Source organism: Vicia villosa, linkage group LG3, assembly GCF_029867415.1.
Source record: "Vicia villosa cultivar HV-30 ecotype Madison, WI linkage group LG3, Vvil1.0, whole genome shotgun sequence".
Classification (NCBI taxonomy): domain Eukaryota; kingdom Viridiplantae; phylum Streptophyta; class Magnoliopsida; order Fabales; family Fabaceae; genus Vicia; species Vicia villosa.
In genome coordinates this window covers 114273077-114288650 of record NC_081182.1, presented here as the reverse complement: position 1 = coordinate 114288650, position 15574 = coordinate 114273077, and the positions used below count along the sequence as shown (strand labels likewise).

The 15574-nt window shown below is 31.9% G+C and overlaps 2 protein-coding genes across 2 annotated transcripts; both read left to right on the top strand.

The window, feature by feature from the left end:
- The first annotated feature begins 6221 nt into the window (after nucleotides 1-6221).
- On the top strand, nucleotides 6222-8371 carry LOC131662365 (uncharacterized). Its single transcript, XM_058932133.1, has 4 exons — nucleotides 6222-6822; nucleotides 7023-7472; nucleotides 7600-7915; nucleotides 8004-8371. Exons 1-4 carry the CDS (start codon nucleotides 6370-6372, stop codon nucleotides 8138-8140), a joined length of 1356 nt encoding a protein of 451 aa, XP_058788116.1. The 5' UTR covers nucleotides 6222-6369; the 3' UTR covers nucleotides 8141-8371.
- A 1790-nt stretch (nucleotides 8372-10161) lies between these two features.
- LOC131662364 (EH domain-containing protein 1-like) lies at nucleotides 10162-14245 on the top strand. The gene is made up of 16 exons (XM_058932132.1): nucleotides 10162-10396; nucleotides 10552-10631; nucleotides 10895-10963; nucleotides 11051-11108; nucleotides 11469-11521; nucleotides 11606-11636; nucleotides 11748-11803; nucleotides 12052-12165; nucleotides 12283-12385; nucleotides 12479-12528; nucleotides 12681-12809; nucleotides 12885-13136; nucleotides 13251-13330; nucleotides 13448-13574; nucleotides 13650-13793; nucleotides 13888-14245. Exons 1-16 carry the CDS (start codon nucleotides 10303-10305, stop codon nucleotides 14071-14073), a joined length of 1626 nt encoding a protein of 541 aa, XP_058788115.1. The 5' UTR covers nucleotides 10162-10302; the 3' UTR covers nucleotides 14074-14245.
- The last annotated feature ends 1329 nt before the right edge of the window (nucleotides 14246-15574 follow it).

The window sequence follows — 15574 nt, the reverse complement described above, 5'->3', positions numbered from 1 at the left end:
TGTTTTCAATAATGGACTTAGGTGACACAAGCTTAATGTACTCGAAAAAAATAGAAAAAATGTAGTTGCTGGAAATCGAAGCATGTTACGCATAATTTATCACCTCAATTTTCAAGAACAACCATCATTAAATTACTTTTTATAATCACTGAGCACTTCAACTTTAACATATTACAACGATGAATAGGATACCGTTGTTACTTTGACTTTGTTGTATTTACTTTTTGTAATAGTGAAATGAATTTGAATATTTAAAATAATGCATTTTCCCTTTATATATAAAGAGCAATTAAAATTGTTCGTGCGTAATGTGTAATATGCGGTGTATTTTCTAGACAAATTAAATTGGTCGGCGTTTGGTGCGTTACAAGACAAAATTATCTATTGTTAGCCAGAATACTGACTAATTCAATCCGTCTTTCTGGTAAAATTTCACTTTTGAAAAACGTCTTTCTAATAAAAATTCACTTTTCAGCCTTTCGTTATGCTGACGAATATTTTTTTAGAATCGTTTAATTTAAAAATGACTCAACCTATCCTATCATAATTAAACATATCTAAATTTGATGTAGTGGTATGTTATGTCAATGATCTTTTGTTTTTTATTCTCTTCAATTTTCCTAGGAATGAATAGGTTAAAACTCAATGAATGATAAGCATAAATGCTAGCTGTCAATTATGTAATTGGATCTGAACAACAATTTTCAAACCACCTTACAACAACATTGCAACGCATCTCTTACTTGTTCTATGCATTTTGGCTACTAATAATTGGTCATTAAAAATGAACTAGAATCATAGAATGTCTCCAAAATAAACTAAATCTTGCAAATGAAATTGATCCATGTTGCAAGTTCTTGTCTTTTTTTTATGCCTATGACTAGGGGTGCTCGCGGTGCGGTTTGGGCGGTTTTGACGAAAAAAATCATCCGAACCGCAAGAGAAAAAATAGTGCGGTTTGGTTTGGTTCGGTTGGCTTTTAAAAAAAATCCGAACCAAACCAAACCAAAATAATGCGGTTTGGTTCGGCTCGGTTGGTTCGGTTTTTTACAAATATTTTATTGAGCCATAAATACACATATAGATGACAATATAATTTTGTATTTAGACATTCATACACTATCAAATAACAACAAAACTCGTTATATTTTGACAACAATTTTCCATTTAATATGTAAAAATTAAATTAGACAAAAGTGGAATATTAAACATAAAATAATATAAAAATTATTATAATGAAACAAAAAATTGAAGAGACAAAATATTAGTGAAGGTGAAAAAAAAAGTGTTGAGAGATTAGATAAGAAGATGTGTGATAAAAACGAAACTGAAATACATAACATTTACATAAAAATGAGAAGTTGAAAAAGAAAGAATATAAGAGAGTACAGAGACTATAGAAGAAGAAAGAAGATGTATGTGGCAAAGAAGGTGCGATAATGTTATTAGAGATTTGAGAAGATCAGGACTGAAATTATATGTGTAAGAATGAGAAAATTGTCTGTAATCATAAGGCTAATGTATAATAGGTTTAAGTTTGGGTTGGATGTGAGTTAAGTAAATTTTAGGTTGTAACATAATGCGGTTTGATTCGGTTTGGTTCGGTTTACAAAATACAAACCGCAAACCGAACCGAACCGTGCGGTTTTGTTAAAAAATGACCCAAACTAATCCGAACCAAATGCGGTTTTTTGCGGTTTCGGTTTGGTTTGGTTTGGTTTGCGGTTTTCTATTGGGTTGGTTTGGTTTTGAACACCCCTACCTATGACTTCGTTAATTTGTATTATTTGTACCGAGAGAATCCATCATTAATGGCAGGTGCTTTATGGTAGTAACACATATTATAGTTAGTATACAAATGGATGCGTTGCATTGGTTCTCTTTTTCTCTTACCACACTACTCCCATGTTATGGCCCCATCTCCAGCTGGTATCTTATGATGTTTTATTCCTTTCTTTTTTCATTATTTCATTATTAAAAACACTTACTTATTAGATTGCGGCGATTAATGATGAAAGAGACAAAACATGTAGTATCTTGCTTGTCAGCAAGATTTGTCATCTCTTTATTTAGCTCTACTTGATAATGATAATTTAGAATCAATTTACTAATTTTTTAAGTAAAAAATGATTTATTATAAGGTTTAATATTTGTATTTATTTTATAACTTATTTATATTTTATTTTATTTATGCATTTCTAAAAAAAATATATTAAATTCTTTCAATGTTTAAAAATCTATAAACTCTTAAAATTCAAACTGAATATTTTAATGTAAACAATCTTTAAAAAAATCTAAAAAGTCAATATAATCCTATAAATTATTTTAAAATTTTTAAAACTTTTGTAAATCAAAATAAGCATATAAAATACCAATCCAATACACTTCATACATTTTATGTATTATCATGATTTCTAATGGTATAATTTGTTGATTTCATAAAATAAAATAAAAAAGAAAGATGTAGTAGATTTAGATTTTAAAGAATTTCGAAAGATTTTTTAGGATAAAAAAATTTGTGATACTTTATCCAAACGTTTATAAAATTCAAATAAATATTGGGATATTCAATTAAGATAATCACGATTTTTTCAGAGCTTTTTGTTGATATTCAATTAAAATCTTTCACAAATCATAATTAAAAAATGTCAGTTGAATGAATTTTGAGACTTTTTAGTAAAAAATTCATAAATCAATTAGGGGTGACAAATGAGCAAGCTTGTTCTATTTAAGTCCATCAAAAATAAGATTGGACGGGACGAATATATCGGAGGGTGGGCTGAAAATCTTGATTTGTCATTAAAAAAAAATAAGCGAGACAATATGATTTACGCGAAACTGCACTCCTAAAACTTAAAAGTGACAAAAATTCATGTTCACACGATTATTGCTCCCATATACCAAAGCCTGCAAAAAAAAGAATACAATAGAGGGAGGACATAGTAAAAGATGCGAGTCAGAAACCTTGACTTAGTCAATAAAAAATATTAGGTTGGATGAATATGCTAGGCAACTCGACCTATTTGTCACCTTAAATATGAACAATCTCACCGAAATCCATGAATTTTTTTAAACTCTTTCAAAAGCCTTTCTTTTTCTATTATCATGCTTATTTTGTTTCTTTCTATTTAGTTTTTTTATCTATATGTTTCATGCTATATTATTAAAACTCTGCTTAATTATAATTTTGATTTCTTTATTTTATTTTATTTACAAAATTAATGTTTCAAATTCAAATAATTTTGATCCCTCACATGTTTGCATTTAAAATTGATTATGTGTCTATTTTTTAATAACATATCACTTATGAAATATTATGAAATATGATAAACCATCTATAAAAATCTATGTGAAACTTCAAAGATAATAAATATAAGTTACATGTCATTAAAAAAAACAATAACACCATCAACTTTCAGTGCAAAATTTTGAAAAATGAATTAAAAATATTTATTAACCCTTAAAGATGAAAAAAAAATATAAAATAAATATCATTAAAAAAATAGATGCATCATTAAATTTCACCTCAAAATATGAGAAGAGAATGTAAATTGTGAGGTAAACTAGGGGTCAAAGAATATAATTAAGCCTTAATATATTATAAATAGATATTATTATTCCATTAGATATTTTTTATAATTTTTTATTAAAAGTATTATTCAGTATGTTTTCACTAATAATTTTAAAATTATAAAACAATAATTATTCAATGATTAACATTCATTTTTATTTAATGTCAGAAATTAATGTCACCAAAAGAATAGAAAATAGTTCACATGAACTATTTTTAAATTTTAGTTCACAATTATTGAAATAACATTCATTTTTGTTAATGCATTTTGGCTTATTAAAAAAAAACTCCATTTTACTTTTTTTTTTAACAGAAAATAAATGATATTCATTCATTTAAATCGATAGAGTACATCGTTGCAATACAAATTCAAAATCGCCAAAAACAAAAAGGATGAATCTGCGAACAAATCCACAGCATCCATGTTAATAGCATAAAACGGCAAATTGCATATGCCTACAAATATTAATGTATTGAATGTATTGAGATGTCCGAAATATTCATGCTTCCGGATCTGTAGCGTTGACGGCACCAATGTCATTGATTGAATCTGCACTAGATCGAAACTAATCTTTCAACCTGAAACAAATGAACACCGCACAAAAACGGAAAAACAAAATACCCGCACAAAGACGAGAAATCAAAATACACCACAGAAATATGGGAAATCAAAACAAACGATGACGCACAAAATCACAAAAAAGACAAAAAGAAAAGGTGTGAAAATCACTTATTTAAGTAATAGATAAACAAAAACGATTTGGAGGGGTGATTTTGGATCAAAATTGATCCTAAATCACCCCTCTTTGAGAGAGAGGAAGGATAAAGAAGAAAAGTGACGGCTAGGGTAGAAGAGGAGGAGCTCCATTTTACTTAAACATAAGCAACACTTGTATGGTATGTGCAACATTCTCTCATTTTGTTTGTAGATAATTGTATTTTTGATGAATTTCAAGTTGAATTCTACACACAAATCATCATCGTTATCAAACACAAAATTTATATTAGATATTTTCAAACACAAGAGCATATATAATTGTTACTTTGAGGAATATGAAATTAGAATTATTTTGTTATTTTTTTCAGAAACATTACAAAAAGAGAAAATCATCTACACAATTGAAAAGTATGAAGAAAATGAAAGAAGCAAAAGAAACTCTCAAAAGTAAGTAAAAAAAAAACTCATCAGAAAAACTTCACCATAAGTAATGGAGACAAGAAGATGAATCAATTAGAATAAATTAAAACGTCTAAAACAAAGAAAGTGGTATTTATAAAAGATCCCTAGACATGAAGCGAAAATCACCACTCAACACCAACCACCAATAATCCTAGGTAGTTAGCTATATTCCCATGTCACAATGATCACCACCAAGAAAAGAGAGCGCCCCGAACCTACAAACTGTTGGAATATGATCGATGTGCCTTATGTCACATTAAACAACGAAATTGGAAAAGAAGAATAATCCAAATTAACATTCATCTCCTATGGAAACTCTACTCGCCACGATTATTCACTAATGATGCAAGCTCTGTCCAGACGAAAAAATAACTTAAAGGTATATGTAAAAAGATCTAACCAGGTATCCAAAACTAAAAGATGATAAACAAATTGTATTAGGCCGAGTTTACTTATCGTATCAGAAAGAGATAGGGCACCAATCAAAATCTAATAGAAGTCTAAAGACTTCTAGCCACAAGGGAGTAGGCATGGACTGTATGAGATTGCAAGCACCACCCCGACTACAACGGACTAGGCTTGGGGGAAATTGTTCTTATCTGTGGTACATAACCAGCGTCACATCCCAAAGATGTATGAGACTCAAAGGAATGAAGCCCAATAAAAAAGAGAAATTCATGTTGATATGTCATAATGACGTTAGAGGACGAAATACTGATTCTCACAAAGTCCAAAATGTAAACCAAAAGATGTTCTAAGACCTTAGGAATAAACATAGACAATCAAAGCACTTGATCCAAGAAAACGATTGGAGAATGATCGTCATATGATAGAACGCTTTATATTCTAACATTTTTCTTTATGGATGACGATTATTCAACCAATGATTTTAGACCTCCAAAAATCCTAGAGAAATTCCTATATAAAATACCAGAAATGTCAAATCTAACATACACATAAAGTTTTTTAATCTTTATACCTTTCGCATCTTGTAGTCACTAATTTGGGTATCAAAGTCTCTACATCCTGCAAGTACAACTCCCAACCTGTTAAGCGTGAATATAGACCTAACTAAGTTCATTATCAGATAAATGTTTTTTATTTACAAGAAAGAACACCATTGTATATTTAATTTTCCATGATAAAATAATTTATTATTTTGAAAAATATTATCAATTAAAATTTAAATAAAAGTTCTTCAATAATTTAATTATTTTAAATTTAATTAAATAAATATCATACATAAATGTTATATATGTTTAACTTTAACAACAGCACAAAGATGCAAATAATAGAAGAGTTAAAAAGAGTATAGTAACTAGTACTTCTTGCTTGTAAAAATCAATTAGGCCAAAATTAGTATTTTTGTAATAAAATTACTTAATAGTTAGGCCTAAATTTCTTATAACAATAATACAAATAGAAGTTTAACAACTTTCCATTAAAATAAAACAAAATCCCCAAATTCATTTCCAAGTTATGGCCAACCTATTTATACACAGATACAGATACACAAACACAACAAGTAACAAATCACAAAATTTCTATTCATCAATCAAATCATTTCCATTCCCCAATTCATTCCTTCATCAATCCAATATTTTCCCAAATTCTCACCATGGACGAACCCTCCACCCCCAAAACCCGATTCACAGAAGAATCACTCTTACAAGCCACCAACACCAACACCAACATAAAAAACAAAGGCAAATACAGTCGCAGCCTCTCCCACGTAAACGATGAGCTCTACAGTTTCCGATGCTACCTCCGCTGGATGTGCGTCGATCAATCCAACGCCTTCACCGCCACTCTCTCCTGGTTCGTCTTCTTCATCTTCGCGCTGGCCGTTCCCGCGGCCTCGCACTTCTTTATCGCCTGTCCCGATTGCGATTCGAGACACTCCCGGCCGTACGACGCCGTCGTTCAGCTGTCGCTGAGTTCGGTTGCTTCGCTGTCGTTTTTGTGCCTTTCGTCGTTTGTTAGAAAGTATGGGCTTCGGAGGTTCTTGTTTCTGGATAAGCTTTGTGATGAGAGCGAGACCGTTCGAATGAACTACATGGCACAACTCAATGTTAGTTTCCTCCATCTCTCTATTATCTCCAATTGTGAAATTTTCTCTGTTTGTTTCAATATAGTTTTTTTTAGTAATTTAGTGTAATAGATGTAGCAAGTTCGAACTCCCCTGATGTTGGATGTCACGCCTACCAAATGAGCTAGACGAGAATTGTTTCAATATTTTTCTTATATAACTTTCATATTTTTATTACACAGAGATCATTGAAGCTCCTTTCGGTTTTTGCGGGTCCATGCTTTATAGCAATGTCTGCATACAAAATCTGGTGGTACTCATCAGGAGGATCACATATTTCATTCTTAGGAAATGTGTATGTCAGTGATACAGTAGCTTGCATATTAGAACTCTGCTCATGGTTGTACCGAACCACTGTCATATTCCTTGTTTGTGTTCTCTTCCGTTTGATCTGTCAGCTTCAGATCCTACGGCTACAAGACTTCGCCACGTACTTTCATGTTGATTCGGACGTGCAATCAGTGATGTCGGAACACCTGAGGATTAGAAGGCATTTGAGAATCATAAGTCATAGATACCGACGGTTTATTCTATTCGCACTTATATTGATTACTGGAAGCCAGTTTGTGTGTTTGCTCGAGACTACTAAGGCTAAATATGGTCTTAGTATCTACAAAACCGGTGAGCTTGTGGTAAGTAATCACTTTCTCAAGTTGTAAATTGCAGGTTCTGAGTACAATATTTGTCAGACAGTATTTATTTATATTTATGTATTAATGTAAACAAGTTGTTACGATAGTTTTTTGTACTTTGTTACAGCTGTGTTCAGTAACGCTACTTTCTGCACTGTCCATAATGTTCCGTAGTGCGACAAAGATAACACACAAAGCACAAGCGATCACAGGGTTAGCTGCCAAGTGGCATGTTTGTGCGACGTTGGATTCTTTTGATGGAGCGGACGAAGGTGGAAGACTATCGGCTCAGATCTCTCACGAAATAATCTATCCTAGGGTTGGAACGGATGGGGAATCGGAGGCTGATGATGCTGGTGATGAAGAAGATGAAATTGATAACACAAAGTGGATTGCATCATATTCTTACAGTACTATTTCTTATCAGAAAAGACAAGCTCTTGGTAAAATTTTCACACCCAATTGTGATTTCTTGTGTTTTAAGTAAATAAATAAACATGTTTGAAGAACTATTTGATATTTTTTGTGCAGTAAATTACTTTGAGAACAATAAGGCAGGAATTACTGTATATGGATTCATGTTGGATAGGAGTACACTCCACACCATATTTGGTATTCAGTTATCACTAGTTCTTTGGCTGCTTGGAAAAACCATAGGCATTTCTTGAAGAATCTCTATTTGGTTTCATTATAGGTTATGTATCATGGCACAAAATATAAATAGATGTTGTTTGTGAGCCACTTATCTTAGAGTTGTTGAACTCAATTACCGGCTGCTTACTTTGAGAATGGATGAGAGGATAGCAATAGGTCTCTTTCTCCTTTTTTTTCCTGTTGTTAATATTGTAATCAACATTATGTTACAATAATGAAATGGTATTATAGCATTAAGATATTCACTTGACAGATATGCTAAGATATATTTTATTATAAGGACATCTCATTATTCACAATATGAGAACATTTGAGAGAAGTGAAATTTCAACCATTATATTATTAAACCAATTTTTTTTTATTTAACCTAGTTTGTGTAAAACATATTGGATACAAATATTATTACTATAATTATAATTTTTATAATTTATTAAAGATAATCAAAATAAATATATGAAAAGTCAAATTAGGGGCATAGATCCTCTTCAGTCAAATTTACATGAGATGGTGCAATGACTTAAAAATAAGTGAAACCCATTCCCCTTTTACCTTTAGTTCTTCATCCTAATACCTAATTTCATTTTTAAATATGTTCATCAATCTTTTTCTATCCACTATCCAATTTCGTTTTCTTCCCAAATCATTTTGATGGCATCTGAATCTGTTAGCATCTCAAGCAACTTCTCTCATTCAAGGAGGAGAAGGATGCAATATTATTGTGGGTTGGACTCACCACTTGTGATTGTCTGAACATCTCATAATCCAGATCGCAGGTTCTATGGATGTGGGTTGAACAAGATAATTTGTAATCCCTAATTTTTAATTTGGTTATATAATCGTTTCAATCCCAAATTTCAAAATAATAGTTATCCCTTATTGTTTGTGTTACTCAGTTACGAGGAAGAAAAAAATGTGAATCTTTTCATCTTCTCCCATTTGCAATAATTCATACTGTCGTCGCAAAGTCTGCAGTTTGATGATTTTTACTTTCTCACCTCCTTCATAGTACTTGAAAAAAATATCTCATGCCTACTTCGGTGATTCAGCATGAGAGATCTTGTCAAAATTCGCCAAATTTACTGCCGATTGAATGCAATACGCATCCTTGCCATCTTTCTTCTTCGCCTCCTTGTGTGCAGTTTTCTACACGTCGGTTGGATCCTGAGCAAGCTCAGGAACACCGTTTTCGACCACTTCTAGGATTTCATGAAAACCAAACAAGGACTTCATTTGCTTGCTCCATCGGTTCCAATTTTTTCCGTCAAGAATTGAAATAGAATTCGGAATGTCATTAGTACCATTCATCTTTGTGGCAATTGATTAACAATCCACAATCTCAGAAACACGCGTGATTCTTGAAAAAACAATCAAAAACCTAATCAGAGTTCTAAACACCAATATGTTAGTGCGTGAGACACTTTTAATGATGAAAGAAAAAGAGAATAAAGAAATAATAATTGATATTATTGAATGATAAAATTGAATTACATGATGTCTATTTATATATAACTAAGTACTAAATAACAACCCTAAATCCTAATAACTTGGGTTTGGGTTATCCAACTTTTTTATCTATCACAAGTTTCATAAAGATATTGAAAAACTATTGTTCGAACCACAACAGGATTAGTTGATAAAATGAAAATTTTAAAAATTTAAATATATATTTTAATTTCCACAATGTTATGAATAAGAATGTAAGGTTGAAGGAATAAGATGAGGTTCATAATTAAGGAATCACTGTAGTAAACTTGCATCACAAGTCATACAAGATTGTGCTTAAATTCATGTGACAAAGCTCACATTAGGCTTTGTGCTATATGCTTTGAAGGTATACTACAATAACATGTGGTAAAAGGAAAGATGCAATGAGTTGTTTGAATAATATTACCAACCCAAAACCATACCCAATTTAAACCCAAAAAAACACATACATATTTTTACCTCATATATATAACACGTGTCCAACTGTTAACGAGAATTCAAATTATTTGATTCTGGTTAATAATAAAAAGCACCAATTTTGCGCCATTTCTTGTTTCCACAATGGAACCCCTTCTTCTCGTTTGATCAATTAACCTCTCTCTGCATTTTGCAATCCCTCTTCAATTCTCTTTCACAGAAATCATAAAAAAAAAAATCCAAATTTTCAATTTCATTCTATTGATTTTTGTTCATGCGTGTCATGGAAATTGATACAATTCCAAATGAATCATGTTCGAAAGAGAATCTTAACCTTTATCAAGAGTGGTTCAATTATGCAGATGCAGGTTCATCTTTAAACCTAATTTCAATCTTTTTACACTTTTGCATTAATTGAAATTTCTATGGTGTTGTGTTGCTTTTTATCAAGGGATATGATAAATGCATGTGAGAATTGAAATTTTTATGATGATTGGGAATTTGGTTTGTTTTGTTAATGCAGATGGTGATGGTCGATTTACTGGGAATGAAGCGTCGAAGTTTTTCGCCATGTCGAATGTGTCTCGACAAGATCTTAAGCAGGTTTTGAATTTTGTTTATTGTAGTAAGTGTATGGTTTGGCATTTAGAATAAAAAATGTACGTTTCAACGCCATTTTTGCCGCGAATTCAGAAGCTAGAAATTTTAGCTTTAGCTCGATGCGCGTCTGTGGCATGTTTTGTCGTGCAAACAAACACGCGCTTAGTTTGTGCATTGTCCAAGTTGACAGTTTAGTCTCTCCTTTTCTGCACCTGTTGTTTTCTTCCTTTAATCTAAATTGTTTCTTTGGTGCTCCCCTTACTAAGGTGTGGGCGATCGCAGATTCAAAGCGAGAAGGATATCTTGGTTTCAAAGAATTTGTCATTTCTATGCAGGTTATTTTTTTCATTAAAATGAGAATCATTGTTTTATCAAAGCTTGATACTAATCGGTTTCTTGTTCTTAACACATTTGAATTGTAGCTTGTTTCTTTGGCGCAAAATGGATACACAATAACACATGATCTTCTAACTGGTGATAGTAAGTTTTCTTACTTATGTATCTTTAGGTTTTTCCTCTATTGTATAAGTGGTTAACTCTATGTATGTATTAGTTAATGATTTTGCAACTACGTAGCACCGCCACGTCAGAATGAAGGCGTTTCAAGAGCCCGACACATGCCATGTTTTGTCTCAACCATGACACTAGAATACTTGGTTACATCCAATCACTTACATTTTCTTAAATTATTACTTACATCTACGTGTTAGTATCAATATTGTGTCTGATATTTGTCTCTGCGTCGGCGCTTTATAGAATTGCAATGAATGTTTTTGTTGCTTGTGATTGTGAGTATCTCTGCGATAAAGTTATCTAACAGAAGCTTAACTTCTATTTCAGTTTTGAGAGATGTGAAACCACCAATAATGGAAGGTTTGGATGCATTAGTTGCGGTAAGTATTTTCATTTTTATGTTAATAATTTAAGCTGATTTAATTAAAGTACTTATCGGTACATAATTGGCTTTGTTTCTACAGAAGAAAAAGCGCAAACAAAAAGATAATAATGGTAATATATATCTCTCATTTTATTGGCTAAGGTCATTCACAATTTCACATTGATTTTGGTTGGTTTTATTTCTCTTGAAATTCCAAGTTCACTTAATTTGCAATAATGCAGTAAGTACTCAGCCACCGCCCTCGAATAAGTGGTTTACTGCAAAGTCAGCAAAAAAGGTACACATTTCGTCAGTATTATTACTCTGAATTTGTTACTGTTGTCTTGTTTCGGATTAACAAAATATGCCTTTTTCTCATATCGTTCTAATTTGGTTTCTGATATTATTCTAGACATGTTCTTGGGACTGAATATGCTTCTTTATATTCTTTGCGAATTCTTTGCTATTGTTAACTTTAGAGAAAAAAAATTGTCAAATGCATTCGTAGAGATTTTCACTTCTACACTTTGTGCATTATGTCCTTAGATGTCTGGTTCCTCTGTGACGTCAATTATCGATGGTTTGAAGAGACTTTACATACAGAAGTTGAAGCCTTTAGAAGTTGCTTATCGGTTCAATGATTTTGTATCTCCTTTATTGGTCAGTACACGGCTCTTGGTGATTTCGTGTAACTTTTTTTCCCTACGTCGTCGTGTTATGACTGTGTTTTAAATATCGACAAAAGTATTCACTTATTTTTGCATTGAATTCTTGCAGACAAATAGTGATTTTGATTGCAAACCTATGGTTATGCTTTTGGGTCAATACTCAACAGGGAAAACAACTTTTATCAAACATATGCTTCAAAGTAGTTATCCAGGCAAGTTGTTCAAACCATTGTCGATTTTTACTCGAGTGATAAACAAGATATAATACTGATTTTATTTACTTGTTTTCCTATTTTTGTCATTAGGAGCTCATATTGGACCTGAACCAACAACCGATAGGTTTGTTGTTGTCATGGTATGTACGAAATCACTTACTCTCGATTACCAATTACTGCGGATAGATTCTTAGAAGACGGTCACAAATCTTCAGCTGTTAGATCTTAAATTGATTGCTAAGATAGCTTGAGTGCCAAGTTTAATATCATGAAGTGATTTTTATGTACGCAGTCGGGACCTGATGAGAGAAGTATTCCCGGTAATACTGTTGCTGTCCAAGCAGACATGCCGTTTAGTGGGCTTACGACTTTTGGCACAGCATTTTTGTCCAAATTTGAGTGTTCTCAAATGCCTCATCCTGTAAGTCTCTCTACAGAATTTTACCCAAAAATGAGTAATTTCATTTGGGGCTTACTTTATCTCATTTGTCCGAAGTTACTGGAGCACATTACATTTGTGGATAGTCCAGGAGTTCTATCAGGAGAAAAGCAACGGTCGCAAAGATCATATGATTTTACGGGTGTTACATCTTGGTTTGCCGCTAAGTCAGATTTAATACTTCTTCTATTTGATCCTCACAAACTTGATATAAGCGACGAGTTCAAACGTGTGATTTCATCCCTACACGGACACGATGACAAAATCCGAGTGGTTTTGAACAAGGCGGATCAAGTTGATACTCAACAAGTAAGATAACATAAGCCATTAATCTTCTTTTTGTTTACTTAACAAATCTTTGGCAACATCAATAGGGAAATCTTACTTGCATATTGTAAATGTGATTGTGTCCTAACGTCGCAGTTAATGAGAATTTATGGTGCACTAATGTGGTCGCTTGGGAAGGTGCTCAATGTTCCAGAAGTCATGCGAGTGTATATAGGGTAGGTCACTTCATATATACCAATTTTTGAATAAATAGGAAGCGCTTATAGCATAAATGCTTATCTTATAAGTGCTTATCTTGAATGCTGTCTTGATCCTTTGACTTGTTTTGGCAGTTCTTTCAATGACAAGCCAGGAAATAATAGTGTCAACGGTGTACTTGGCAATGAACTCTTCGAAAGAGAACAAGACGACCTTCTTGCAGATCTAAAAGACATACCGAAGAAGGCTTGTGATCGTAAAGTGGGTTTTTCATTTTATCAACTTTTTTTTTTATAGTAATAATAATCTCAACTACAACACTTATACATAATGTAGATCAATGAATTTGTAAAACGAGCTCGAGCAGCCATTATACATGCGTATATTATCAGTCATCTAAAGAAGCAGATGCCTGCGATGATGGGGAAAGCTAAAGCTCAACAAAAACTCATTGATAATTTGGAGGACGAATTTGCAAAGGTATATTATATATGAATGAATCCTCAAACTCTGTATTTCTCAAAATGTTATGATATTGAGAAAGAGAATGAAAATTGAAATACATTTATTACAGGTACAAAGAGAGTTCCATCTACCGGCCGGAGACTTTCCTGATATTGATCATTTTAAAGAAATTTTGAGTGGTTATAACATTGACAAGTTTGAGAAATTGAAACCGAAAACGATACAAGCAGTGGATGAAATGCTTGCTCATGATATTCCTAATCTGTTAAAGTCTTTTAGAAATCCATATGGTTAAGTTTGCAAGAGAAATGATACGGAAGAAAGAATGCATACATATCAGCATAGTTATGTACATGCTTTGTGACATATATGTGTATCATGTGGTGTATATCAATGTAATGACTTCACCATCATGGCTCTAATTGTTGAGAAGAGATTTTTTTTTCTTCAATGAAGAAGCTTTATTATTATCATTCTACATCTGCATTCAATGATGAAATTAAAAGAAAAATAATCAAAAAGAAAGAAAAAAAAAAGATATGGATCGTGGGAGTGTGTGGTCCAACGGTGAAACGCTTGGGTCTTGAGAGTGTGCTCCTCTCAAGGTCTCCATATAGGTCACCATATAAGTATGATAAATTTGTGTCCTGTTAAATCAATTCAGTTGGTAGTCATACAGAGACAACTGTCCAGTATATTACATTTTACAATTTTTACCAAAACTGATATTTAATGAATTTATGTGAATAGTCATAAACTATCTTTGTATATTAATGTAATTAATTTTCACTTTTGATATTCTAAAATCATTTAATTTTAAGCTTTCAATACATTTTTTAACCTCTTAATTTTGTTAATTTATGATTTTACTCTTCTATTTTTTTGGTTTGGTGAATTTTGTTACATGACTGAATCATGTATCCCATTTTAATACAGTTACTGCAGAACCGCATTAATCTTAACCTCCTAATCAATGAAAACCTCATTATTCCACCGCTTGAGATCCTTCTTCAAGGCTATGAATTTTTTCTCTGAGAGTAAAGCTCATCCAACCAAGGAACATTCCAATTTTAATACTACCAACAAAAATCCACATGTGTGATCATACAATCATTCAACAATTTATCTCCCACATCGTTGTTGTATATTTTATTCTTCACAAATAAACTATGAAGGAAACATACTCCAAATCATTCAACAATTTACCTCGACATCGTAGTATATTTGATTCTCCATAAATAAACTATGAAGGAGAAAAAAAGTTCTTACAAAAAACAAAACTCAAGGCCATTATAGAAAGAGCTGAACAAGAACTTTGGTTGTGTGAGATCGAGATTATCTCTTGAGCCTAATAAAATCTCTTTATGATATAAACCTTCATGCAGATTTAAACAAACAACTTGACCCTGCGTTTGATTTGCAAAATATGAGGTTCTGGACAGAATAATACTGGACAGTACAGGACAACTTTTTGTATTGTACTGTGTTTGATGGTTATTGAACTGGACAACTATTTTCTCGATTTTGCTTGATATGTCTATGCACCAGACAAAATAATATAATTTTTAATATAATATTATTTATTGATATATAAAATATAATATTTATGAATCAAAATATTAAATAATAAGGAGGAAAAAAGATGAAGAAATAATTTTTTTCCTCTACTTTATTTAATATGTTTATGCAGCAGACAAAATAATATAATTTCTTATATAATATTTTTGAATCAAAATATTAAATAATGAGAAGAGAAGAAAAATAATAAATTGAGATTTTTTTCTCTACTTTATTTA

Excerpts from the sequence above, each read along its gene's own strand:
- LOC131662365 (XM_058932133.1), top strand. The coding sequence starts at position 6,370 with ATGGACGAACCCTCCACCCCCAAAACCCGATTCACAGAAGAATCACTC. Across the intron at positions 7,473-7,599 it reads ACAAAACCGGTGAGCTTGTG|CTGTGTTCAGTAACGCTACT; the intron begins GTAAGTAATCAC and ends ACTTTGTTACAG. Across the intron at positions 7,916-8,003 it reads TCAGAAAAGACAAGCTCTTG|TAAATTACTTTGAGAACAAT; the intron begins GTAAAATTTTCA and ends TTTTTTGTGCAG.
- LOC131662364 (XM_058932132.1), top strand. The coding sequence starts at position 10,303 with ATGCGTGTCATGGAAATTGATACAATTCCAAATGAATCATGTTCGAAA. Across the intron at positions 11,804-12,051 it reads CTGCAAAGTCAGCAAAAAAG|ATGTCTGGTTCCTCTGTGAC; the intron begins GTACACATTTCG and ends TTATGTCCTTAG. Across the intron at positions 12,166-12,282 it reads ATTTTGTATCTCCTTTATTG|ACAAATAGTGATTTTGATTG; the intron begins GTCAGTACACGG and ends GAATTCTTGCAG.